The sequence below is a fragment of the Ciconia boyciana genome, chromosome 1, assembly GCF_034638445.1.
Source record: "Ciconia boyciana chromosome 1, ASM3463844v1, whole genome shotgun sequence".
NCBI classification, from domain to species: domain Eukaryota; kingdom Metazoa; phylum Chordata; class Aves; order Ciconiiformes; family Ciconiidae; genus Ciconia; species Ciconia boyciana.
The window spans coordinates 60,709,182-60,736,957 of record NC_132934.1 but is presented as its reverse complement, the minus strand read 5'-3'; the positions used below and the strand labels follow the sequence as shown (position 1 = coordinate 60,736,957).

The 27,776-nt window shown below is 40.3% G+C and overlaps 1 protein-coding gene across 1 annotated transcript; it reads right to left on the bottom strand.

Annotated features, from left to right (window-relative positions):
* Positions 1–135: 135 nt before the first annotated feature.
* LOC140653174 (BPI fold-containing family C protein-like) lies at positions 136–27,776 on the bottom strand. Its single transcript, XM_072865367.1, has 17 exons — positions 27,720–27,776; positions 26,421–26,562; positions 20,002–20,127; positions 17,581–17,692; positions 15,314–15,442; positions 11,674–11,832; positions 10,884–10,947; positions 10,736–10,796; positions 9,079–9,170; positions 7,303–7,476; positions 6,276–6,329; positions 5,123–5,293; positions 4,426–4,493; positions 2,951–2,993; positions 1,845–1,911; positions 772–848; positions 136–219 (listed from the first exon to the last, which is right to left on the bottom strand). Exons 1-17 carry the CDS (start codon positions 27,774–27,776, stop codon positions 142–144), a joined length of 1,674 nt encoding a protein of 557 aa, XP_072721468.1. The 3' UTR covers positions 136–141.

The window sequence follows — 27,776 nt, the reverse complement described above, 5'->3', positions numbered from 1 at the left end:
AAAAGTGATTAAGAAGTTTTACTAAAACATTAAAAATAGCAATGAAAAGCCATGCTTCTAATGTTATAGCATCTAATCCCTACAAGCCAACAGAAGGAAGACTACATTTTTCTCTTATGATTGTTTAAAAGTAAAGGGACATTAGGAGTGACTGTGAAGGTCCTCATCTCCCCCTTCCTCCTGTTTGTAGTGAACATCAGTGGAAATCACCAGATGACCCTGAGGAAAGAAGAACATGTAAAATTACCTTAAATTTCAGACGGACATATTCAGGGTCAGTACTCTGGGACTAGATCCCATGGTAAGCCCCTCGGCAGGGCGGGAGAGAAGAGTGGCACTATGCTTCCTGAACTTTAGGTAACTTTAGGGTAGGAATGGGCTCTGATGTAAGTTAATACAACCCTCCAAAAGGCTGAGTAACGCTTGCCACGGAGACACTCAGGTTGCCTATGAGCTTTCCTAGGGAACGGTCAGAGTAGTGAGGACTCACGCACTCAATGCTCCTAAGCCCTGCTGGGGACAGCAGAGCTGTCCTTGTGGTGTCCCCATGCTGGCATACCCCAAAGGGCTAGTGGACCCTTTATAACCTACAGCTGCTAGGGGTGGGTGTGTGGAGGACTCATTTTTGATCCAGAGTTTGGATTTTATATCTAGCGTATAGTTGAAGCTTTACTATTAGCAACATTTAGGTCTACCCAACGCAGGAACACACACAAATGCGCAGGCCTGAAAAAGAAGCAATATTCTTTAACAAGAAATCGGGCTTCTCACCTGATTAATTTTTATTACAGGTCCAGTCAGGGTAGTGTAGGCCAAGTTAAGAAGAGGAAATCCTTTTCCTAATTTATCTTTGGAAAGGACAAATATAAATACATTTGAATGTAATAATGAAATGCACTTCAGAAGCATCTTTCTCAAGGAACTCAATTTGTTTTGCAATTTTCCTTTAATCAGCCATCCTTGTGCCTCTCAAGGGAGCCATTATTCGTATTTGCTAAAAAGCAAAAAATCCTGTGAAAAAGTTGCATACAAACCTCTTACAATCTCTCTCAGCTGTCTGACACTGGGATCTGACTGCCTTTGCTCCTCTCCAGATATCTGCCCCACAAGAGCTAGTTTCTGCTGTTTCCCACTCTGACTTATTCTCCATCTTCCTTTCTTCTCTACCTGATCCTCTAATCCTGTCAGTCCCTCTTATTCTCATCTATCCCTCCTTTGTTTTTCCAGACATCTGACTTTTGCATCCCTCCCTTTCATTCTCTTTCTCTTCATCAACAGCTTCCTTCCTCAGCAGTCTCCTCACCTCTGTTTACCTCATAGGCACCTTCTGTACTCTTCCACCCGCTCCTTTCCATCTTCACCTCTTTCTTCATCATCCCTCACTCTCTGCATCCCACTGAGCTGATTTTCTACTTTGTCCTGCCTGTGGCAGCAGGTGAAGCACAAAGGCAGAGGGAGGTGATAAAGTTAGAGATGCTACCCCAAAGCCCCAAGATGCAAGCGTGCTTCTGGGCTTCCCCAGTCTGGGCCGTTCTCTGGTCATGGCCTTGACTCTGTGTCAGGACAAGACTCAAGCATGTGTCAGCTCTCCTGCCACGCTGCATCCAGTGAAAAGGAAACACAAGCCCAGTGTTTGGAAGGAAGCCAAGACTTGCTCTGTCCCAGCCCCTGGTCCAGGTGACTGAGGGACCAGGACTGAAGTCCAGCACAGAGTAGACCTGTCCAGGTGTAGCAAACAGACAGAAAACCTCCCATAACACAGTCTTTAAAATGGGGCACTCCTTTTTATGGTTTCTGTCTTGCTTTCCCACCAACTGTGCTCAGGAACTGGCGACAATCCTTACCATTGATTACTGGGATTACTGTACTCCGTAAAGCATAAGACAGAAAATTCTCCACCAGTGACATCTGCTGTGAGGGGGAAAACACATTTGGTGATTATTGCCTGATGCCTATGGGATTACAGCTTGACAGGGGAGATGGAGGGTTAGAATTGGAGTGACGTGCTAAAAGATCAGAACAGAGTTTGGCAGAGAAAATCTCAGGTAAAAAAGATCTTTTTTGGTTTAAGTTGCAGCTGAGCAATGTAAAATATAAATGGCAAAGAGGTGTCCATTTTTCTCACAATAAGTTAAATTGAAGGGGGGTTTTTTTTGGTTTTTTTTTGTTTTTTTCCTTTGCTGTATGTTTAATTCCATAACTTTAGGAATGAAATCTGTTCAACCTCATTTCAGCTGCCAGGACTCACTTTTCAGAAATGAACTGTTCTCTAGGTGGCAAGAACTACCCTGTTCTGGTGCTCTGTCTTACGCCACTGTGATTAGTGTCCTCCTCCCTTCACTTAAAGATGTAGGTTGGGCTGAGCTGCTCACTGACCATTTCTCAGTCTACAGCGAATGATCTAAGCAGTGGCATGGTGTTTCTTTTATTCCTTATTTTTGACTCCCCTTTTTCTGATATTTGGTTGAAATGATTCAAGATAATTCCTGAAACTGAGCTTAAGCCTGACTTTGTATTCACTCTAACTGGTATGCCTACTCAATCCAGCTGTGAATTCAGGCTGGCTGTCAGAAACAGCTAGAAGAGGTGCTAGCCCCATGCCTGCCTTTGTGCTGCTGGATACAGAAGTGAGCAGAATCAACTATGATGGCTTGTTAGGTCATGCAGACCCAGGTAGACATTTCTCTTTGTTTCAATTAATGTTACATGGTAATAACTCCATAACACTTGGAGCCTCTGATGAGAAAAAACCCCCAACACTCCAAGAGGTATTTCCTCTTACTGGAAAGAAAAAGAAAAGCAGAGAATATACTATTTCAAAGCAGAAAGAGCAGTGGCAGATGATATCCCCAAGACAGACCAAGAATTGTCCAGCAACAAGGTCAGATGAATTTCATTTATCTCTGAAGGGCTCAGCTACCTTTCCTAGGCACTGAAACCATCAACTTACCTCAGAGAAGCCAAGACTGGACTGCAGCAGGGAGAACTGGAGCCTGAGGAAAAGAAGTAAAAGAAGAGGATTCACTAGAAAGGATGAAGGCACAAGTTATGCACACTGCTTGAAGATTCATTTGTGGAATTTCATACTGATTTCATGCTGATTCACACATTTAACTTTGCCAAACACTCTTTGATTCCCAACAGCTTTTAATCAGAACTGGCACAACTACAAATGAGTTCTAGAATCACTGGGATCTTTCTGATACTAATCTCTTCCTACAGTCATGTGTAGTCCTGGGCTGTGACATAAGGCTTGGGAAATCAAATTGTCCTGGAATTGCCATTTCCTGTAATGGCTGAACTACACATTCCTCAAATGTTCATTATGATTTGAATAAACTCATGTCCATTCCTAACCATTATGATTTCCTAACTTTTTCCACTGATGCCTGTAATGCATCCTCAGATCACTGTAAATATGCTGGGGAGAAACAACATTTTGAAGAACAGAAGAACACATTCTTGTGTCAAAAGCTCTAAGTGAGTGGCACCATTACTTCTTAAACTTATACTGACAGGCTCTGATCACTCTAAGTCCTCTTCTCCTGTTAAAAAGGTCCAGTGACCAAAACTAAGAAAAGGATGCTGACATTTTTCTTTAATGAAAATGCAATAGGCTAAAAAATAGCATATATTCTGGAATTCTGCCCCAACTTGGAGTATAGAGCTAACAAGAAGAAACATCAATGTGGGCTACTTGCCTGAAAGTCTGCGCTTCTACCCATCTGGTGCATTTAGGGAGAAAGGGGCTGTAAACCCAGCCCAGCTTGAAGTGTGAATAATATTTGTTGTAAGACAGCTGAGAACACCCATAACTGTAGGTAACCACAAAACCAGCAAGATCTAAGCAAAATCTAAAAAGCTCTGAGCTTTGCTTCAAACTACAGACACCTTTCTAGTCTCATTTGTTTGATGGCATGGTGTCTGCTGTTACAGTATGTGCTATGTAGTCTCACTTTTCCTTTCCCCTCATGTGAAGGCACACAGAGAGCTAGTTACAGTGGTCCAGTGCAGTGTTTGCACTCTGGCAGTTCTGTTTATGATGCTCAGACATGGCATGGCAGCAACATTTAGAGGGTTTCGAATAAACTGCTGAACTTCATTCTCCAACATCAGCACAGACTGAAACAGATGCCTTTAAGATAACCAATAAATTGAACATTGTCATCTGGAAAGGTATTTAACCTACAGAAAGGGGTAGTATCACATTGCATGAGAGACATGGTTGTTCCACAATATTATTATATTTCATCTGGAAGATTTAGACTAACCAGTCAAAAGTATCTCAGAGCCCCTGTGAGAAAGAAGGTAATTAATTTTCTTTTTCTCATGGTGAAACAAGCACTGTCAGGCTGACACAATGAAGTTGTGTTCTGTCCTAATGTTGGGATCATTAATGTTGCTTTCTGAATTTTCCTTGGTTACCTCTTCAGAAGTAATGAGATAATCAACTTCTGTTTGGTTATTGTCAAATTGGCTCTGGTAGTGGCTGTCTGCAGGGAAAAAAACAAAACAGTCTTCTGTGACTGTATACACAGATAGATACTGTCTTAGATACAGGCACAAATGCAATTGCTTTTGTGATTGGAAACACAATGTCTAAACTTTTTATTTGGTCAGTACATGTAGATAGTGAAATCATCTGTGAATTTGCCGCTTTCTGCCAGATTACGTGAGCGAAGTGATAATACTGCCCTGATTGCCTCCTTATCATTAGGATCATTGAAGTCCTTGCATGGCTGACACAATTGGTTCACTTTCAAGCTAATGAAAAGATGTCTGGGGACACACTGAACTTTTTTATAACAAACAAGTTAGGAAGACTGGGCATCAGATAATCACATTTTTATATATTACAATTTATTCTTGAATAATCACTCAACCTCCCACATGGAAAAAAGGGCTTTCATAAGTAGCTTTCTCTGCATCTGCCTATTAAATTCTACAATATGTGGTGCATGTTTCCTCCCTGTGAAATGCAACAGAACAGTATACATATTTGTGGCAGACCAGTGTATGCTATTTTATGCTGATGTCTATGATTTTCAAAGGACCTGGAAGATTACTGTGTGATTTGTTCAGCCCCAGCACCGAATGTTATCTTCTAGCTCATGTTACTTACTAGATTCCCTGTAAAGATGAACTGGGTGGCTGAATTTGGCAGAACAGCAAACACTTCTATACGGCCAGTGATCTGTAGGATGCATCTGTCTGCATTTAAACTGACCGCAGGTGGTGATGTAGCCATCAGCTTCAGCAGCACTGGGCATGCTGTTATGTAACTCAGAGCAATCTGTGGAATTTCAAAGAGGAAGAAAACGTTGAATGCAGCATTAAGCTTTTCTTAAGCTACAATTTCTGTGGCTGCATCATAATCAGGTGCTATATACCAATCCTCTTGTTAAATAACCTATATTAAAAATACATCATTTTAATTATAGCAACTGAGATGATTAAATTAGCATTGCATATACTCTGAGTTTCAGAGACCATAAACCAAATGATGACGTTTTAGACCCACCAATATTGAACATATATAGAGAAATAATTTAAAGGTTGTTCCTGAAAAATTTATTTCAAGAGGAGGGGATTAGCACTGCATGTTAAAGAAATGAGGGAAATGAGTGATTCCAGTAAAAAAAAAATTAATGACCCTGACAATATAAAGAATTTGGAAAAGAGGCAGCCTTCCAAAACAGCCAATCTTTTGAAAAATAGAGAAATTCCTAGAGGACAAAATGTTAGTTTGCAGTGCCACAGATTCCAAATTTCATAATTTTATAGTAAATGTTGCCATATTAGGGATTTTTAAAGCATCTCATAGTATCTTAATTTCTTGCATCACATTTATAAGTTTAGCTACTCATGACTATTACATCCGATTGTAGATAATATCCAGTAGTCATAAGTCAGGTGTCTTTGCATACAGAAGTTAGGCTACCAATAGCAGAGATACCATTACCTTGAACAAGAATAGAAAGAAACTGATCTCACAGATGTCTACTACTTAGTCTTTATAACTGTTTCAGAGACTGAGAGCAAATCCAGCACTTAGAGGGGTAGAGAATGACTAAAGAGTAGTGTGATATAGTTAGGAAGAACATAGAGTTATGATGGGGTAGACATGTATGTTTGAATCTTGCACTAATCATAAACCAGCTCAGTTTCCTTGCCTCCTCCAAACTTTTGTAAATGAGCTAGTACACAGATAACATCCATAAGAAACTTTAGCTACTGCTCTTTCTGAAAAGGTCTGTACAAGTAAAAGTACCCACCTCAGGAATGAAATCTTTGAATAAGGTGGTATTTAGGTTAAAAGTAGTAGCAAGCTGTAAACAAATGAAATAAATTAGATCATTATATCAGCTTGAAAATGAGGTTTTCCTTGGGAAAAAAAACATACCTTGTTTACTTTAGTTTTAGATAATCCATGTTTTGATTTAGTATTTCCTTGCCCCAGAATGATTTCTAGGTAACCCACAGTGCTCTGTGGGACAGAAGAGAGACAGATTTCTCATGGACATGTTTCAGAAGCATATACCAGTGAACAAGCATTATTCTTTGAAAGAACAGATGTGGCATCCTGCTTACTTCATGCCTTTGGGACTTAGATGAAATATACTGAATCTGTCAGAGGCAGGACTCAAAAATCTTATTTGTCCTTTTGCTGCTCACCACGGTGATGATGTTTGTCAGTGCCATTTGTGTCACCAATTTTTATAAAGACCCTCTTAGCACTGTTTCAGTTAGCAAAACTTCTTGGAAACTCTGACTACTAATGCCAGTGTGGAAACAGCATTTCTGAGAGAAGTCTTGTATGTTCTTCACCCACAGCTGAAAGCTTAGTTTCCTTGTGCCTGCTTCTTGCCTCATTTTGCTGCTCTGTTAAGTCTGAGGTTTTATTCTAGCTCTCAACACAGCCAATACATTTGTTGTGGGCCTCTATGCAGCAGACTGTGGCTTCAGTACACTTTTTCCTGTCTTGTCCTTTCCTTTCCTATGTAGAATCCATGCAGAGAAAAGCTTTTTTTGGTTCTTTCTGCCACTCCTTGCACACCAACTCTGTGATGTTCACATCTGTCATTCCTTGCCTAGAGCTGCCAAGAAGTTCAGACTTAGGTCTGAGGGAGACTTTGACTATTTTAAATGATGACATACAGAATGAATGGCATGAAGCGCTCCTACAAATGTAGAAGTGTGACCCAAATCTGTGTGAAATGGCAAACATAATGTGTTAGTCTCCTTTGCTGACTATGCATGCTGCTGATATTTGTAATTCTATTACATGCAAATTATTCTCACCTCTTTGGAGACGGTGATGTTAAAGGCCCCTGCTCTGTAGTAAGCCAGTGAAGCAGACTTAAGAAAATAACTGGAGACTCCCAGGTACAGCATGGAATCACCCTGGTTTGGCAGAGCAAACGGAGCTGGCACAAAGGGAGGGTCTGTGTGATTTCCTGCTGGATAGACTGTGCCCTGCAAAAAGTCATTATAAAGTATTTCCAGCTGTAAACATTTGTATCTGTCAGAATGCATTAGCAGTGGTTGAACAGAAAGAATTCTTCCTAATCTGAAGAAAAGCTTGACATTAAAGAAAACCTGAAGTAAGCAAATAAGTTTATGATATGCCCTGAAAATCAGCAAATTCAGGCTCTTTTGGAAAAACACAGGAATCAGAGAAAATCTGGCCTCCATACTTTCAAAGTTTGAATTCGAGCATTCAAGTGAGTATTCTGAACTGCAGCTATGAGACACAAAAAACCTCCTCTGGACCACAGTTTTCCTTCTCTTGTGGCAAAGACCCATTTGTTAATTTAATTCTAAGGGTGACATTTCAAGAAAATCTTCAGGCACACCCCAAAAGCACTGGAAGTTGCTTAGGACAGGGACACAAAGGAGCCTTTTATACCACCTAACTCCTAGCCCTGGTCCAGCTGCCAGTCCTCCAAGACCTAGTTTGGGTGCTGCACAGGTGTGGGACCTTAGCTCAGTTATACTAAGAAAATAATTCTTAAAATGTGAGAAGGTATGTGAGCTCAGGCCATGTAAGACAAGAAAAGTAGGAACAGACAGTAAGTTGTGTAATTACTGACACTGTAATGCTTAGTAGCTGAAAGATTCAACAGGAAAAATACTGACATGGAGAGCTATAAAACCGTAAGAAAAAAGTTGAGAGTTGGAAGATGGCAACTCATAACCGTCAAGAATCAGCCTGTTCCAAGGAGCACTGAAGACCAGTAACTTCCTTAACTGATTAATAACTGACTTACTTACAAAGACTCATCTGGTATCCCATCAGGATGTCAGCATGTTAAAATTTATCCTGTAAGTTTTAGTTTGCTACAGTAGCTGATAAATAATCGCTTAGTATTTTTAAGCTATGCATATCCTGCTTGCGGAGTGTTTTTCTGGGTGGTAAAAGTTGCTTGAACAAAATAACCAAAAGGGAGAGTTTCAACCACAGGTCTAGCACATCTTTCTTAACTGAAGTCAGTTCTGTGAGCCACAGGGATGCTCTGAATTACAAGGACTTAAAGCTGCTGGAAAAGCTGGGCGTTGCTGAGATATCTCTTGCCAACAAAGGTGAAAAATAGATAAGAAAGGAACTGCTGTATGCTGCTCAAGGACCGTCTGTGAGAAGTCTTTTTTTTGGGTATGACCTGTACATATACAAGATGCTGAGTCATCTCAAAACAAATGCTTTGGATTGCAATCACATTGGTAGCCATCATGGATTATGTATCACCACTAACAGGTGAAGACCAAGCAGAGGTGGAAGAGCTGTGTATCTAAAGAACACTTTAATGCTGTTTAAAAAGCACCTCTGAAGGGTTTAAACTCTGACATAATTTAATTCTAAATAATAGCTTTGGTTAATTAACAAATGCAGTTAATTTATTAAATAAACAATTGTATCTGGTTTCCAAAATAGCTCTTGACCAAAATGTCCAAATGTCTTATTGCTTTTCTAATTAAATATTGGAGATGCTGAGTAAGACTGTAGTGAAAGAAAATGAATCAACACAAAAGAGAATCAGAAAAGTCTTAGAAAGCACACTGATATTAAAGACAAATTACCTTCAAATCCAAGTTAATGTGTGATTTGAAGACTGCTGGAGAACTAACTAGGGAATAGTCTATTTGTGCAAATGCATCAATCTGGCTTAAGACTAGAAGAATGATGGACAAAAACAAAACAGCTGTTATTACAAAAACACATCACAAACAGTTATTGTTTAGTTATAGAAATTATTATAATAGAATTATAATTATAGAAATTATGAAGCTGAAGAAGAATAATGGTGGGAGAGGAAGAAGAAAATAAAAAAACTTGTTATAAGGGAAAAAGTGAGAGCATTCCCTCTGGAAAAGTCACTGATTCCTCCTGGTTTAGGCCTTGTTCTCCTGTTGTTCACAATTGAATACACTCCTCAGAAATCTCTCCCATGCAGTGAGAGAAGGAGTATTGAGGGCAGAGTCCCCTTTTTTGTTATATGTTTGCACAAGAGAACTAAACTCTCCTATATGATTAGTGAAATACTGGTAAATACTACTAAATACTTTGGAAGATGACATTAGCATGTTTTTACGCATATCAGTGTTGAAGACAAGGGATGTTTGTTCACAACAATAGAGGGAATTTTATCAGACAGTATGATTGAAGACTTTTTCTGAAAGGCGCTCGCACGCAACTTCAGTCTGATTGTTATTTTTGATTGGACTGTAAGCTCTGTTCATACTGTATAAAAATAGGTGGGTTTAAAGAGAAATGGTGAATTCACACAGAGATTATGAACCCCTCAGTATGACAGCACGGCTTGGAGTACCCTTGAGCCTAAAGTGTTTAGGTATGTGCTGCACAGGAAAATGTTCTTGATGACCATGATTTTCAGTAATATTTGCCACTGCTTGGCACATGGCAGGTATAGGCCATTTTAGGAAAAATAAAAGTTTACTTACTCTGCTCCTGAATAGCAGAGCAGATAATAGAAATATCCACAATGCAAAGTGAAGAGTGGGAACAAACTCTCTGACCTGAATTATATGACTTAGGAGAATTAAATGAATTTTAATTGGCAAAAACTACAAATATTCTTAGTCTTGGAAAAAAAACAACAACAAAAAAAGAAAAAAAAAAGAAAAGCTGTGGTATTTATTATAGAGGTGAAAATCTTACATATATATGCTTTTTGGACACAGATATCTATTGTCTTCATGCCTCTGCAAGAGTGACACAGGAATTGTTACTGGTGTGAAGAGACACACCATGCTTAGTGTGACACTGTCTTCCTGCAGCATCTTGTTATCTCACTGAACTCAAGTTCAAAACAAGATGTGCTAAGTTTATGAGATATTACAGGGATGTTTGCTAGCTCTTTAGTGGATTACTGCTAACTCAGGTTTTCTTATGTCCACAGTACCAAGAGCATAAAGGATCAGCATGAAAATGTTCCCCTCAAAAATCTAAGGAAATAACACAGGTCAGCTACAACAGACTGAAAGATTACAGGTGACCTGCTATGGACACAGAAGAAATCTGAATATTGTATATGTTACATGCAAGAGATTTCTAGGGTGAACTCTGGAATAGATTAAGGTACAGAACAACGGCTGTATTTTTATTCCTTCACTTTTTTTGTACCATGAACACAGGAATGGTTTGGCATCAATAAAAAAGGCTACAATTTGAGCACTATGAAAATTACTTAACAAAAAGCTGTTCTCAACAACTCACCCTTATGCTTTCTTAGCTGTGCATCCATCATTTGGATTTTGTATTTGATATTTAGGCATAGCTATATGAAAAGAGAGAGAAGTCAGTAATGTAAGGGCTGTATTTCAATTCCTTCCTTCACTAGCTGAAACCACCTTTGCAAACTTACATTTTTATCCAATTTGGTGGAAATGGGCTTCTCAAGATAACCAGACAAAAAGCTGTAGGTCCAGCTGGAGGAAAGGAAATGAACACAATGACTTTTTACCATGGATTGAAATCTTTGAAATATAAAATGTGGCAGACTGGGATGTCAATGTCATTTATATTAATGAGACGCAATTATGATGATATTAGTAGACTGTGCAGTTGACTGTTTTTATTAGTTTGTGAATCTCAGATAAATGCTAGGGGTTCTCAGTCGCATAAGAGCTATTTAGAAGGCAATCTGCAAAGTAGTGAATGTTCATGTTAACATGTTGATAAACAGTACTCAATTAGCCACATTTTGTCTTTGAGTAAGGCAAAAAAATTTTCTAGAAAATAAAATGAGGAGAACTACAAGTATTGTTTCATATTCTCTTTTGAAAGTTTTACTCTGAAATTGTAGGTCAGCTTGTCAAAAGGCATAATCAGTCTAGACCACTGTCATATCTGCAAACCTCCATTTGCAATCTTGTATTCTTTAATATGCCCAAATGGCATTTTTTTCATATGCAGTACATTTAGTGAGCTCATTTGTTGGCACATGCACAAAGAACTGTAGATTAGCTGCACTTCACATACTCAGCAAAGGAGCCTGGATTTGAAAACAGACCTCTAAAAATCTATTTTCATAGCCTTCAGTAGTTAGTTGTATCCTGTAACTGGATCCCTAAAACTAAAAATTTGAAAAGTGGCCCTTAAGTTACAAACCCTGCTACTTCCCACAGAGTAATTAGAAAATATACTGTACATACCTAGATCCTCCATTTAACTTGACTTTTACACTATTAATGCTCAGCTGGCAATTGTGTAGCAACATGGACAAGTGGCCTGTGCTATCCCTTGACACTTTGAAGATAACTGCAATAAACACTCCTGAGATGGACACAGTAATTCCTCCTTGGTCTTTGCTGCTTGGAGAAAAAAACCAAACTCAGTCAAGGAAACATCTGCTTTAAGGGAACAATTTAAGAAACTACCTGTAAATCAAGTTTGAAAGGACTTTTTGCTTCTATCATCTAGAATGAAGAATAGGTTTTCTAGGGATTAAAGTAGGTTAGGGACATGCATGGTATTCAAAAACAGATTATATGCATGAGTTTCCAGGACATGAATTTTCCAGTGTTGTGCAGGATTTGACAAGTTTGCAAAAATGTTACAATTTCACAGCAACACAAGACATTCCAGTCCTTCATGACAGATGACCCTGAAAGCCTCTGGGACTGCAGCAGCAGAAGCCAGTTAGCTAATAAATATATAACCCAGTGGTTCTCAACTTTGCAATTGTTCCACTTTCCTCTTTCCTGTAACAATTTTCAATAACCCTTTAAAATGTATACATTCCTCCATTCTTTGTCCCGCCTCAAACCCATTCATTTTGCCTCCTTTCTGTCAAAATCCCTTCTAAGATCCCAACAAAAATATCCTTATACCTAAATTCCATCAAATTTACGTATTAAGACTATGGTTAGGAGTCGTAGAAGTTGTAGACCAACAAAGCAGGATACAGAGAGCTGAATGGATGTTAGAATACCCTTATAAAAACCTCATTTACCATAACAGAACTGGCACCAAAAGCATCACTTTGCACTCCTTCATCCTGATTACTCAGGTTTTCTTTTCCCAGGCATTACTACAGTGGCTGCACCATACTACAGAGAAAGAGCCCAGCCCAATATGAAGCTCAAACCATGAGCCTCTCAGCTTTCCTCTTTATTTTTCAGGCTAAGCAAAAATCCTGGGGAAGGAGGCTGTGATCCCGAAAGATTAATCTTAACCCAGCCCCAAACCATAGACTGCCCCTGACCAAACCAGTGAGTAGTATTGCACAAAGTCCCTCCTACCACCACTACCATTTTCAACCCCACCTTTCAGTCTGTATATGTGCATTAAGTGGCTATTTGGAGGAAGCACCACTCTTCAGACCCTCATTTTCCAGTCCCTAACCAAACCCCCATCCCACAAGCCATTAGGAAAAATATTTTCCCAAGGAGGGTTATGCAGCATTGGGACAGGTTACTTGGGGAAGTTGTGGCATCACCATCCTTGGCTAAACACTACCACTAGACAGCTGACCTGATCTAGTCTGGTGACTGCTCTGTTTTGAGCAGGACGCCGGATAAAATGACTTCCAGAGATCCTTCCAACCTAGGTTTACCCATACTTCAGTGACAGGAACCATCACAAAGGGATCTCAGCCCTCCTCCTTTTTTGGGCTGCTTGGGAAACGAGGAGAAGCCCAGCTATTTAGGTCCTCTGTTCCTGCATCCTTATAGCTGCTCTTCTTCAGGAGGAATCCTGATTCACTGAAGCAGGGTCTCAGCTCCAGGTCTCCAGGAGCAAAGGGCGTGCCAGGAGATTTTGTGACCGGCAGTGCTTTGGGACACAGTGGAGAGGAGGGCTACAGTGAGACCTGGAAATGCAGGCATAACACTATCACAACTAAAAAGCTGTGATAAGAGCCATCTTACTGACCCTGGAAAAAGCCCAGGAGGGGTGGGTTGTCAGTGGTCTCCCTTGGAAAGCTCTTTTTCAGCTGGCCCCTCTTAGTCTGCTATGCTGAAAGCAACATGTAGGACTAAGGAACAGAGGGGATGAAGAGTAGGGCATATTCTGGATCTGTCTAAATGTCCTGGTTTTGGCTGGGATAGAGTTAATTTTCTTCCTAGTAGCAAGTGTAGTGCTGTGTTTTGGATTTAGTATGAGAACAATGTGATAACACACTGGTGTTTTAGTTGTTGCTAAGTAGTGCTTATGACTTCTCACCTTCCCATGCTCTGCCAGGTGCACCAGAAGCTGGGAGGGGGCACAGCCAGGACAGCTGACCCAAGCTGGCCAAAGGGATATTCCATACCATATGACGTCATGCTCAGTATATAAACAGGGGGGAGTTGGCCGGGAGGCAGTGATCACTCCTTGGGGACTGACTGGGCATCAGTCAGTGGGTGGTGAGCAATTGCATTGTGCATCACTTGTTTTGTACATTCTTTTATCGTTATTATTATTTTCTCTTCCTCTGCTGTCCTATTAAACTGTCTCAGGTTTTACTTTTTTTCTGATTCTCTCCCCCAACCCACCGGGGAGTGGGGCAGAGGGTGAGCAAGTGGCTGTGTGGTGATTAGTTGCCGACTGGGTTTAAACCACGACACTAAACCTACAGCCATTCACAAAACATCATATTGAACAGAGCAGCACAGATTGTTCCTTCTGCCCCTCAAAAAGGCAAGAAAAACCCTTCACCCTCTAAACTCCACCAAAGCTACCTTTGACCACCTCCACCACGATATGCTCTGACAAATCCTGCATACCAGCTCCCTGCCTCCCTTGCTGTCTGTGAAGTCCTAGGAGTTTTATACATCTGGGAGCTCTCCAGATTATGCCCAGGTCCTTATCCTTCAGTAAGAGGGAGAGGTGGCTTTGTGTTTGGGAACAGCTGATTTTCACTGCTGAACACAGTATCCTTTTCCTCACAATACTGGTATGACAGAAGGAACAACAGACAAGTTGGGGGCACAGTGACAGCAGTTTCCAGCCTCCAGTACTGAGACTGAATGCAGAACTGCATGTCTGTGCTCCTTTGAAATCAGGACATGCTGTTAAACTTGCAGCCTGGTGATCCATCTTGCTGTACTACCTGGCTTGCAAATAGAGCGACGCCTACTGCTGTTACCAGTTACTCCATTAACCCAAATTGTAGAGATTAGCACCTTGCAAACTTTTCTGATATCCCAGAAGTTTTAGGATGCCGCCCACCCCCAAGAAAATCTAGAATATTATATTAAAATTCTATAGCAAAAATGTTGAGATAAAGAAGTGGAAAAATCAGTATGCAATCATGTAATTAAAGACAATCTCATACTGCACAGGTTCATGAAGCTAAGTCAGCTTTCCATAACGACCCGAATTCTGGAATTTCAGAAGTTCTGAATGTCTGGCATTCTGACAGTGCCCTTCCTTTAATAGAAGCACTTTGGAAGACAATATGCACTGTACCAGCAAATAGATAATTAGCTATAGAGTCAACCTTCCAGTTATACTGTACAAAGAAAGTAACAAATGTGGCCATTGCAAACTCTGTGGTCCTGAATATTAATGTAATATTATGTAATATACAGTCTGGACAAACTGAGCATGCTAAGAGATGTCTGACCTGATACTTTCCAAAGAGACAACCTGTGGAGTAGAATAATTAAAAAAAAAAGAAAAAAAAAAGCATTAGTTGGCAGAGGATGTTTCCTTCTTAAGAAGTTTATTCTTCAAAATAGATTGTTGTTAAATGAGAAAGCATATCTACCTGAAAAATAATAATAATTACCAACTAGATTTCTGAATTTCATTTGCAATCCTTCTCCCAGAACTGTCCCCCACACCTGCATTGCACTGTACAATACTTACAGCAGCCACGTGTTCATTCTCCAGTCTGCACTGATCGTAGCAGAAGCATGTGCCACTGACAGACTAATGCCAGTGCCAGGAATAAAGGAAGCAGAAGTTTCTGGGAAATCCACAGCATTAATTCTGAGCCTACAGAATACAGAAAGGGGGATATTAGACTGCATGTCAAAAGAGTAAAAAGGACTTCTGATCACTGAAAACCCTTCTGCTAAAAAAAGGCAAAGTCTATGCTTCGGTAGAAGAATTTCTCAGAAATGACCGACCCTTGTATATTTTAGGAAGGAAAGACACCTGTACCATTACACTTAGTAGCATTCTTGGAAAAAGAATCCTTGATATCTGCCCAGGGAAAAAAGGATGCTTGGCCAAAACAAAAACCTCCACTTGGGAGAAAAACAAACTCCTTAAAGTGAAATGTGCTTGCTGGGGGAAAATAAGTCTGTGTTAAACCCAGATGCTACATCTATAAACAAATCCAGGTTGTCTGAATGCTAGCACTTGCTGAAGAACATCAAAGTTTCTCTTTCCCCGTTCTGTATCCCCTCCCTTGCCTCAGCAAAGGGCTCTGGAGAGGATCCATTTTTCTAAATAAAACCTTACTTGAAGATTTCCCTGCCAAAACAAAAGTTTCTGATACTCAAGGATATTGTCTTGCAAATGGCTGTGTGGAATTGAGCTGAACATTGCAAAGATATCAGCTGTAATCTTATCATGTAGTACACATTCCTCATTGTTTCATGATATCTAGCAGAGATCTCTGAAACAACTGCCTTTAATCTACTTTCCTGGGGCAGAAGGCACCAGCTACTTTTAGTTAAAATGACCATAATTTTCCAGTAACATCTTGGGCAGCAGTAAGGCTGTCTTTAGTAATCTTGTTTGCAGTGAGCTAAAATCAGATTATCCACTGGGAAGATGGTCAATTTCAAGAACTATGGTTGGGAGAATGAATTGGGGTTTTGAAGATCATATAATTTAGGTTGGAATGGGACCTCAGGAGATTTTCTGGTTCAACTCCCTACTGAAAGCTGGGCCAACTCAGGGGCCCTGCCCACTTGAGTCTTGAACACCTCCAAGGATGGAGATTCCCCAGCCTCTTTGGGCCCTTGTTCTGGTGCTCCCTAGCATTTTTTCCTAACTTCTAATTGGAACTTTTCTTGATGTAACTTATGTCTGTTGCCCATGATCCTTTCACTGTGTACCTCCAGGAAGAATCTGGAATATTCCCTATAATCACCACCCAGCAGACAGTGGAAGACATGCAGTAAGACACACGCACCTCTACCCCCATGTGTCTTCTTCTTCAGACTTTCCAAACACAGCTTGCTCAGATGTGCAGGGATTAAGGTTGCAAGGATGGTATAATACAATGAAGCCTGCCAGAAAGCAGGCTATTAGGAAAATGTTAGGTATAGATAAAGGATGCAGGCCCTATCCAGCAGAAAGTACATGAAGTCTCCCAGATTGGTATTTCTTGCTCTGGGAAATTTGTAATGAAAAGGAAGTAAAATGCTACTGAGCAGCAGAGCTTGGCTTGATAGTAATATTAAGAGACCAGAAGTTTCTGTTTTTCCGTTATAGCCTATAGGAAAAGCTTTAACTGGAAGATGGGATTGAAGGCTGTAGAAAAACCTTTTATATTAGTCTCCTTATTTGGAGAAATTGTAGGAAACTCTATAAACCTGTTTTTCTACTGGCTGCTCCTGGTACAATGATTTTGCTTAGCAGGAAATAGGTATCGAGCCCTATCCAATCAAAATGCTGATTTACCATTATAAATCCATCCAAAAAGATTCTGTAAAAGTCATCTTCCTGCCACGTCAGCCCAGATACATTGTCCCCCTGCACACATTTTCATCTTATCCCTTTGTCAGCTTTTTCTCATCAAACACAAAAAAATTACTTCCACTGCTACAGGTCCTTCATAGTAGCAGATTGCTAATAACACTGATTCTTCCCTCTTTCCCACCCATTTCCCCTGCTGTGTCATAGCCATGCTTACACCTGCCTTGCCCCAAACTCTGAGACAAACCAACTAAAAAACCAGCCAAAGTGCTCCTTCAGAAGCTTTCTAAAGCTATCTCTGAGTGTGGTAGAAGGAAGTACTTATAAAACAAATCAGTGTTTGGGCAGTGGGAGCAGAGTTAGATAAACCATTAAAATTTTACACTGAACAAAAAAAAAAAGGCTGCATAATTATTACTATACAGTAACAATACAATAAGATGATTCATCCTAAAACTTGGAAATGTATTTCCTTTACTTACCTTGAAATTACATAGTTGACCTTAACAAACAAGAAACTCTCCTGCCCACTCCAGCTTGGGAAGGTCTCTTTCAATATTGCTTGCTTCAGGTGCTCCATCACAATCCTCCTGCCTACAAGGAGACAGTAGCAAGCACATGCCTTGCAGATTGGATTCAGGCACCCAAAGGTCCAGATATACTGCCAAATAATTTAATCACTTTTAACACAGTTCATAAAAACCTCTGATTCTTAAACCTATTATACACCCCTTTATAACTTCTATTAGCCTCATGTACAAATCATTTAACCAAGACCATCTTGTCCCTGAGTTGTATTTTATATTCTAGAACTCTTGTCAGGTTTCTGAAACTGTTACACTTCCTTCACTTCACTGACAATGTGGAAAGCCTTGGGAAACGCTTGGTCATCACCTTTACCTCAGATTGTCTCATACCTGTTGAATGAAAAAGCCAGTTAAGAAGTAGCAAGATGACTTCTATAGGTAGTGTTTACTTACAGAAAAAGTGTGATATATGCATCTGAAGTGCTGGTGTGTCAAATGCGGAACTATCTGGATTGTTGCTTGTGTACAGGAAGTTGTTTGAGGTTTAAAGACAATCCTCTTAAAAGTTTTCTTCCCATTTGTTTCAGAGTACATACATTTTGCCACTGCACCTTATCCATTACAGCATGCTGCAGATCTCTGACTTATTTCGTTACCTTCTCTCCTTGCTTTAAGGAATCCCTACTTTCTTGAATGCTTCAATGCTACTTGTGCATTGATAATATACACTGACCCTATCATCTACAAACAGAACATCTTTAAATCCCAAATTCCTTGTGTCTTCCTTCTTTTTGCTCATCTTTGATGAAGACACTGCTAAAACTTTAATACTGAATGATGTCCTGCTTTCAGATATTTTTAGCATGAGTTTCTTTAGCTTTTGGCCTCATAGTTGCTGAATACAAACTATCTATTTTTTTCTCCCCCAGACTTCAGTGTATTAAAAAAGCAAATAATTGAAATCAATGATAACGCAACACTGGAATACCTTTTTATAAAATGCATCTTTTATGAAGAAGTAAGTTATGATTCCCTAGGAATTCCTGCCTCCAAAGCAAAATATGGGCTCTGACTGAAATAACTTAAAGCTCTCTTACGACTGTCAGTGAAGGCAGCCAGTGATCCCAGGTGGGATTTCTCTCAAGGTTCTTGCAGCAGGCAAGGAGCATACAGGCAGGATCTATTGCCTCAGCTTTCAAATCTCATATTAAGGGAAAAGACATGACAGGCACCACCATGCTCTTCAAATACAAGAAATACCTTTGGGAGGCACACTGTTAATGTCTGTTCTTACTATTAATGCAGGGGTGTGCAAACTTAGTCTGTTCCTTCAGCACTTGAAGGCCATGCTGAATGTCACAAAAACTGCTGGGCTCACACGCAGAAATACCAGGCTGAATTCTCATTTCTGAAGGCATGAGAGATCCCTAGGGAGCGATTTCTCCTGTGTGTCATAAAAAGATATGGAGATCAGTTCTGTTTTGTGTGACTGATGTTTGCCCTGCACTTCGCAACTCCTCAAAAGGCTTTAAAACAATGCTCATACAGAGAAGTAAGTGGACCTGATCCTTGCTTTCATCTCAAAGGCATAAACCCTGAGCTTCTACTTTTCATCTCACAAGTCTATTGTTTACCTGTCAGCATGTTCAGTACATAAATGACTATTAATCCTTAGCACGACCCAGCCTTTGTTGAATTTGTGCCTTGTTAACCTTTATTATTAATATTAATTCTGTAAACAATTGAAATTATACTGCATGCCCTCCACACCCATGGAGTAAGTCTTAGGTAAGAGACAGTGAAAGTTAGCATGAATAGAGAGTAAGGAAAATATATTGTGGAAATTGCTGATATTCCATTAAGGGGAAGAATTATGGCAGACAGTTACTAGATTTTTTTGAAAGAATGGCGCATGCAGATGCTATCCCACGCCAAACGGAGGAATGAGGGTGAAGGTGTGCAGCAATGTGGCTGTTCCAAAATTGTAAGCTTTTTTCCCAATTATGTCTTACTATCTTCAATTAAATATTGCACTTTCAATCAGGTTTTTGACACTTTTAAAAAAGGAGCAATTATATGACCATCTCATTCTGGTTCTAAGAAAGATTGTTATGAGGAATGTAGTAGAAAAACTGTTGGACTGTAGGAGAACGCAATCAGCAATGCAAGGATAAATTCACACTTGGGGTGCACAAAAAGGAAGCAAGTAAGTGAGAGAAGAGACAAAGGGTGTTCCTGGTGTGAGGTGACAAAAGGAATTTATTCTTCTATTTCAATATTTAAGGAGCTTGTTTCTGCATTGCACCTTTATTAAGGAACTATATTCTGTGCATGGAGTATTTATCATAAATTAACTTCTGGCAATGTTAGACATACCGTAGTCCAGCCCCTTCTGAGTAATCCTCACTTTAAGACCAGGATTAGCCTCAAGCTGCAAGGACAGCCAACACAGCAGGAAGGAATACCATGTCTTTAGCATCTTCTCACCTTTGTCACAGGGACCTGTTAACAACATTTATGATGCAAACGTGATCATAAATTATGCATACCATGAGTTGCAAAAAATCTGCATCCATCACTTCCCTCAGTGAAACTGGTACAAGGGTGGATGGTCAAGAGATGTTTAGCCAGTGATTTTACTGCACAAAGCAGTCAGTGTGGTAGCAGACACATATTTCCAATTACTTGGATAGAACTTTGGTAGGCATTAGCTGCTGGTGAGACTGAATGGTTCTGCTCCACTAGTCTAGGCCTTCCCCACACCCATGTGTTGGCTGGTTTATTTTACGATCTGTCCTACCTTCTGCAGAGTGAACATGACAGGGCAATCCCAGCCAAGGAGGAGCAGGTCTGCCCTCCTGTAGAACAACACTCTTTTTATATACACAGCCCCTACGATATACTGGACTTGCTAGTCCAAAAGATTTTTAACCAAATCCGCTGGTCCAATAAAATACAGTAGGCCTCCGTATGAAACTGGCCTCCCTGTTACACACAAACCTCTGACTTAATCCAAACACTGCTACATGACATTGACTAAATCAGGTCACATGAGCAGGGAATGCAATGGTAAATTCAAAGCACACATGAGAATTATATGGTGATCACATGGGAGTAGAGAACGGTGTCCTGGCACGAGCCTGTAGCACAGTGTCTTTGAGTGCAAAGCGAGACTGGGAGCCACTGCATGGTGGGACATAACCACGTGACACAGCTTCACAAAACCTGTGACAAATTATTTCTTTCTGTTACACTTTCCTAGTACAAAAGTAAGGTTTCTCTGTTCAAAATTCTTGCATTCATCCTGATTTTCACTACCAATGACAGCCACCGCTCAATTGCCTAGAAATAACAATACTGTTTCTCAAGACAACTTCAAGTCTTCCCAGTGCTGCATTAGGAAATTGATTATTAGGGACCTATGTAACTTTACTCTGGCCTTACCACTAAGGGGAGTGGCACATCCTTTTCTAACAAGTCTGATTGTGATCATGGTACCTGCCTATGTACAAAACTATGCTAATTAATAAGTAGCAAAAAGGTCTTGCTAGTTTCCCAGGTATTCCAGCCTATAAAGTCATTCCTGGATTTCTAAGAAGTACCATATTGTCTTGGACAATTTATTCCACAATCTGTCAGAGAACATATAAATGCATTTAAAAAAACCACAAACCCTCCCCTCCACCAAAAAAATACCCCAAATGACCACCCTTTGGTAGTCTTACTTCTGTGTTGGAATTAATATTATCAGGTCAGACTCTAAACAGTTGCAAATCCAAAATCTACCCAGTACCTCGTAAAATACTGCTCTTCAGTGTCTTTCTGAACTATATAAGACAGACAAAATGCATTATCAATATTGCCTTGATATCAGTTCTCTGAGGAATCCTTACAAAGTTACCCCAAGATACTATGCAAGAAAAAGTGGTTTCAGGGAAAAAAAAATTCTGAACACACAATCAACATTGTGACAGATTTTGAAAATTCCCCCATTTAATTGGTGGTTCCATCTCTAGTTCTTACGCACTTTTGGTTTTCTCTATTTTAAGCAACTCAAAATAAGTAATTACTGTAAGGTAGCAATGTTATGTTCTGCAGAACAGCCAGTTGGAGTCACAAATCTTAAACTTTTCCCAAGAAGTGTCCTAGCTTTTCCTGCAAACATGCCACTTTCTATCCCAATTATTAAGAGTCAATTAAAAATCAATATAAAACAGAAAGACAGACTTTTCTATCATTAAAGTACATAGATATTCACTAGATATTTATCTAGCAGGATTGCTAGAAGCATTGATGCAGGTGAGGTACCTCATTCTCATTGAACTTCATTCCCATTGAGGAACAGAAAACAGCAATCTTAGTCACTACCCTGCTTTCTAGTTAATATGTTCTTGTTTGGATCTTAAATGTATGCCAGGTGAGAAGCTGAAAGAACAAAAAACTGAACCACCATGGCAGTGAAAGATGGTATAATTTCACATTGCTTTCTCAAACCAACAAGGCTAATATTCTTGGTTTCTTTTGCATTCCAAGGCTGATATTCTTGGTTTCATCAAAGCCCCAAGCCTCTGTCAGATGCTAGGATTGATTGTACAAAGTTAGTCAGACGACTGAGACAGACAGAGCTCAGGAGATAGAAATTGTCAGCTGCCTGATAGTCTAAATCAGAGCTGCCAATTGCATTGTTGATGACAATAGATGGCAGACAAACTGCTCTGATTTTTATCTTCAGTAACTGAGCATGCACCAAGCAATTCCTTGATGTAAATAATTCTCTTAATTCTTTTGTCTTTTCAGAGATAGTGTATTCAAGTAAGTTAAGTAGAGGAAAAAGATGAAAAACTCCTTTGTTTCAGTCTGTGTACCTGTCTCACCCTAATGAAGTACTCTACTTACCAGCCTGTAGATACCACAGTTGGTTTCTCCTTTGTGAACAGTCTGAAAAAACTTTAAATAAAACTTGCAATAAAGATTACAGCTGAAATCTGCTTAAGAACTAAGAAAGCTTCTGTTGCAAAAAAAAGTCACTATCATTGTCTTGTACAAGTTTAACACAGCCATAAAAACACACTATCTTAAACTGACCAACCTCTGAAATAGAATAGAATATCTCTGAAAAAGAATTTTGTCCTTGTCTTGCCTTGGTCCTGCACAAAACTCTCCACCTGCAGTCCACAGAAGAATTTCTTTCACTTCCAAAAATTCAGAAAAGAAACCTCAATAGTTAACAAACACAAGACAAACAGTTCTCAAACATGATAGCAAATATAGTGTCTACCCAACCTGAAGTCCAGAAAGAGCACTTTAGTTTCACAAATATCTCTGCTGTTCTAACAGAATGGGGACTGGATTGTTCAGTTTCTCCCTTGCTCCATTGTTTCTAGTTACTCTGCAGCGTGCTCGAGAACAGGTAGGCTTTCTGCAGCTCAATCAACAATGTCAAATCAAAAAGGACTCAAAAGCTTCAAGATTTTAACCCTTCCTATACACTGATATTCCATATGGAAAATCACCTCTGAGGGAAAAGGAATAAAAAATGTATATGGTTGATAGGAGAGATATTGTCAGGAATGCTTAAAGAAACCAGCAAATTATACAGACAGGAGTTTGCTAAATGACATAAAAGCAGGTGATCTCCACCTCTCCACAACCACTGGAAATACCCATGGCAAAAAAAAAATCTCCAGTAAATTCCTGTTCATTGTTTCCTCCATTCAGTGTGGAAAGCAATGCTATCCACTTCCCAAGTCACTGAGGCAGCAGACGATCTAGCTCAATGAAATCTTCAAACAGAATCCACAGGAGGCAACGGCCACCCCTGTCCCCCCCTGGTTATATTTGCGAGTAGGTCTGGGAGCCCCCCAGTCTTTCAGAGGCTTTGCAAAGTCACTGTGTTACCACAGCTTTTCCTGAGCGTGGCTTGCCTACTGATGCCCTTCATAAAGGCTTTCAAAGCCTTGGAGCAGAATTGCCAGAGAACTATTAATCTGTGCCAGGCTGCAAAATAAGTAACATAGCTGCAATGCCCACATAGAATCTGTTAACAATGGACAACTATGTTGGGAGGCAGTTGTCTGATGAACTAATGGAAAAAAACACTTTCCACTGTTTGGATCCAGTGATTTCATGTTGCTGACCTCTGTAACTGCACTATCCTAGCACCTGAGCCAGGACTACTAGGTTCATTTTTACCAAAGTCCGTTTAGCAAAAAACCTCAGTGTTCTTGTTCTAGCTCTGCACAGCACACTGCCCTCACAGTGAAGAATTGTAAGGGTGCTCTTAAGCTGGTCCCCAAGAGACAGGGGAAGAGTAAGAAATATTGAGACTTTGAACAGGAATGCAGCAGGCATTATTTGTCCAGGATCTACCCAGATTCAGACCTGAGTCCACCATTTGCATAGGTCTGTTCTAAGCTTTCTTCTCTGCTTTTCTTCCAGTTGTTTGGCTCACTCATTAGTCTCTTGTACACCCATTCAGTTACTTTCATGGAACTGACAGCAGCATGAGGCACTCTCTCAAACAATGCAGCCCCTACCCTGGTTTTGTATAAATTGCCGTCCTGTAAGAAGTCACCATAGATTCCTAGGTGGATGCAGTAATCTCACTAAGAAAAACCTGACCCCTTTCGTTCATCACAAGACACAGGAAATCTTCCTCTGAGAATCTTCCTCCATGGGTGGAGCCTCTTATTACTATCCAGAGAAATGTGATTTTGGTCTGGTAATGCGAAGATATCAAACTGTCTTTGATGTGCCACTTCAAAGACTTTTGTTCTGCACACAACTCTCAGCAATTCAATACTGTAAAGAAATATATAAATCCAAGAAAACATGGTGGTAGCTAAAAAGGTCTGCAGCAATCTGGCAAACCCCAGAAAACCCACTGAAAGGTCCTTTGCTCCATATGGCCAAGATTTTAATCAGAAACAGAGAAGTTAAGAGCCACGTGAGCAAACTTTAGACACTGCTTAAGGGTCATCTGTAGACAGCCAACCTGAGATGGTGTAAAGCAGAGCTCCACTAAATGTATTAGCTATAAAGCACTAGCATAAAGGGCTTCAAAACACCTTTTAGAAGTAAAGTTGACTACTGTCAAGCTGCAAGAAGTTAGGAGGTTCTTTCCACTGGCTTTGATTTGAACGTCCTCCCCCACTGGCACACTTAAAATGGTACTTCAGACTTTCACAGATCTCCTGATGATACTCCAGCCTTCATATCCTTCTCCTTCTCATTCTACCATCTCTCACATCTTTCAGTGTGACCCTAGTCATTCAAAACATCGGTATCATAAGGGTTAATATACACACATATATATTTATTTACACGTATTATAAAATACACTCTTTGTAGTGGCAAATACAGAAAGAAAAATAATGGAAAAGGTCCACTGGCTCACAGCTTTATTACTACACTCAGCTTTCAGGAAAAAAAAAAAAAAATCCCATGAGGTATATAACTGTACCAAAGAGACATTTACTTTTTATAGTTCTCCTCTGCCATGGGAAGTTGACTGCAGGTCAACAGGACTACAGCTATATAAAGTTTCAATTTTCTCAAGAGAAACCACTAGGGCTATCAACAGGGTTTTACTTCTTTGGTGGAATGGGTTCTATTGCTTGTGTTTTACACTGACCACTTCGGGGAGAAAAACCCTGAATAAAGTACTTTCAGTTGAGAAACCACATTGTCTTTAACAACAATTCCGAGCTACTGATAAAGAGCTTTCTTTTGTCACCGTATTGTATATTCTTTTAATGAATTAGACTTAAAAAAAATCACCATTTCTGAAAAGGGTGAACTATGCTGAATGTAAAAATTCTTCTATATACAACCATTTATTCAAGCTGGTAAGCACACAGGTTTCCTGTACTATTTTGACACAGTGCCTTTCCCAGCCTGAGGTCAACTTCCTATGTGGCCATTGGAAGTCTCCTGCCTGCACACTGAAACAAAATGAAAATGGTGGAGAAAAATATTACTCATCAAATAACAGCCCTTTTAGAAAGAAGTGATGTGTGAGGGAAAAATGATGGTGTCTTGGGTCATTTGAAATTTGTACAGACAAACTTGAAAGCTGTGGAAAATGTTTTAGCCTTTCATCATGATTGTTTCTTAGGAGCTTTTCCTGTTTAATACTGCTGTGTGGAAAATGTGTCTAAACCTTACGTTGCAGCATGACTCATAAAATTCAAAGGAAAATTTAGCAGAATGCCAGCAGAAATGCTCACTTGTAACTGGTGTAGCTGGTTACCTAATGAGTACTACAGCCAGCTCCTGAGAAACTGAACCGTCTTACTTCACATAATTACTTTAGCTTGTGCAAGCTACTGAAATGGTGCTTCTGCTGGAAACATCACAACTGTACCCATGAACATTACTCATACTAGGGAAGCCTTCTCCTCTCTTTCTGAAGAGCGCAGCCTAAGCTGCCCTGGAGCCAGTGGGAAGACAGGAGGTGGCTGGGACAGGGACAATACTGAAGGACAAAACAGAGCAGGATGTCCATGGCCAAGGGAAAATGGTCATGATGCTGAGGCAGCAGCATGACTCACTTTGGATTCAACCCTCTTCAAGAGAGAAGAAAGCAGAGTTTCTGACAGGCATGGTGCTCTTGATCCCTCCTCACATGTTCCTTCCACTCTCATCCCCTGTTGCAGCAGCAACCTACCCTTCTGGATTCATCCAGCATGTGGCCCCCCCAGCATTTGATGATGACTGCATAAGCACTTCTCAAACTGGGGTAGTGGCAAAGGGTGCAGCAAGCTTCTCTGGAAATCACTTGTTTTAATGCTCACAGTTGAGGGCCCAGTATGTAACACCAAGCTGATTGTCATGAGCATCAGCTCTTTGGTTGTTCAATAAGCGGTATTCTTCCATTTCAGTAGTCTCTTTGCCTTTCCTTTTATCGCCTTCATCAATACAAGCCTCTCCTTTCCACTGAGAAATTTATTGACATGTTGAAACCAGATGATGCTTGCCCTTGAGCTTCAGACATATTTGACAGCAAACTCCAAAGTCAAGTGAAATTTAGCAACCACATTTACCTGGGTTTGATGATCATGTTCAGATGGCATAAAGGAGATTTCGCCAGTAGCCCAGAACAGAATTTTTGAAGTTTCAGTCTCCTTTTTCTGGCTGGCCTCCTAAGTGCTGAAAGGGCACAGAGAGGGCTGTTCCTATAAATACAGGGTTCAGCAATGTGAATACTGCCATAATAGGCAGTTGTACTTGGTAGTAGTTGTGCAACCTAGGTCTTTCAAGTTCTTTAACTATTGTTATTTTAGCATTACATTCCTGGCAAGTACCCCAATTTTCCTGCACCTTGTATTTCTCATATTATTCCTTGCATGGAGAAATGGGATGTAGGTAAAAATTTTATTGTTAGAAGGAAAAACAAGATAATCTGAGAATAAGCATTGTTCAAAAGTTACCTCTGAATTAACTGTTCGCTTAAGTTTAATGTAATTCATTAAATAAAGTAAAAACTTGAATAAATTGTGCCTTTTACATTTTTTGCCCATTGACATTACACTTCTGCAAAGTGTGTATTTCTAGATGAAGTTGAGTATACTTTTTGAGAAGCTCTAAGGTGTGGGGAGGAGCCTTTTTTCAAGCATGACAGGTAAAGGGGAACCAAAGCCAGTAAACTGCAGTTGGTGAGATTACTTGACTGCAGGCGTTAAAACTACCTCCGAGATGACAATTTAGTAGTCTGCCTTAAAAACCCCCACTCGTTTATAAACCAAAGCGCTCTTCGGGCCAGTATCCTCCTTCAGCCCTTCCCCTAGCCCCCGGTTCCATGAACCTCGCCAACAGTTTAACGCCCAGCCAACAACAGGCTCTCCCTGGCATTTTTGTTTTTAGAGTAACATCTAAACCGGTATTACACTGAAGAGGAGGGAACAGAGAAAAGCGGCCCAACCAAACCACTCCGCAGGGCGGGAGGCAGCCAGTGTGCAGAAATCGCTCCCGCCACCGGCTTACCCCCTCCCAGGCCCGGCGGGGATAAACCGCTGAGGGAGATAAGCCACTGCTGAACAACAGCAGCAAAGCAACCTCAATAACGGAGGCGAACGAGACCAACGGCCGCCAACCGACAACCCCGAGGACGGGGGAGGGTGAGGGTGTGTGAGCGACTCCTCCCGGCGCAT

Coding starts and splice junctions, on each gene's coding strand:
- LOC140653174 (XM_072865367.1), bottom strand. CDS start 27,776: ATGCGCCGGGAGGAGTCGCTCACACACCCTCACCCTCCCCCGTCCTCG. Junction 20,128..26,420: donor TACATACTGGGCCCTCAACT/GTGAGCATTAAA, acceptor TGTTGTTAACAG/GTCCCTGTGACAAAGGTGAG. Junction 220..771: donor CTGTAATAAAAATTAATCAG/GTGAGAAGCCCG, acceptor TTCTTTCCTCAG/GGTCATCTGGTGATTTCCAC.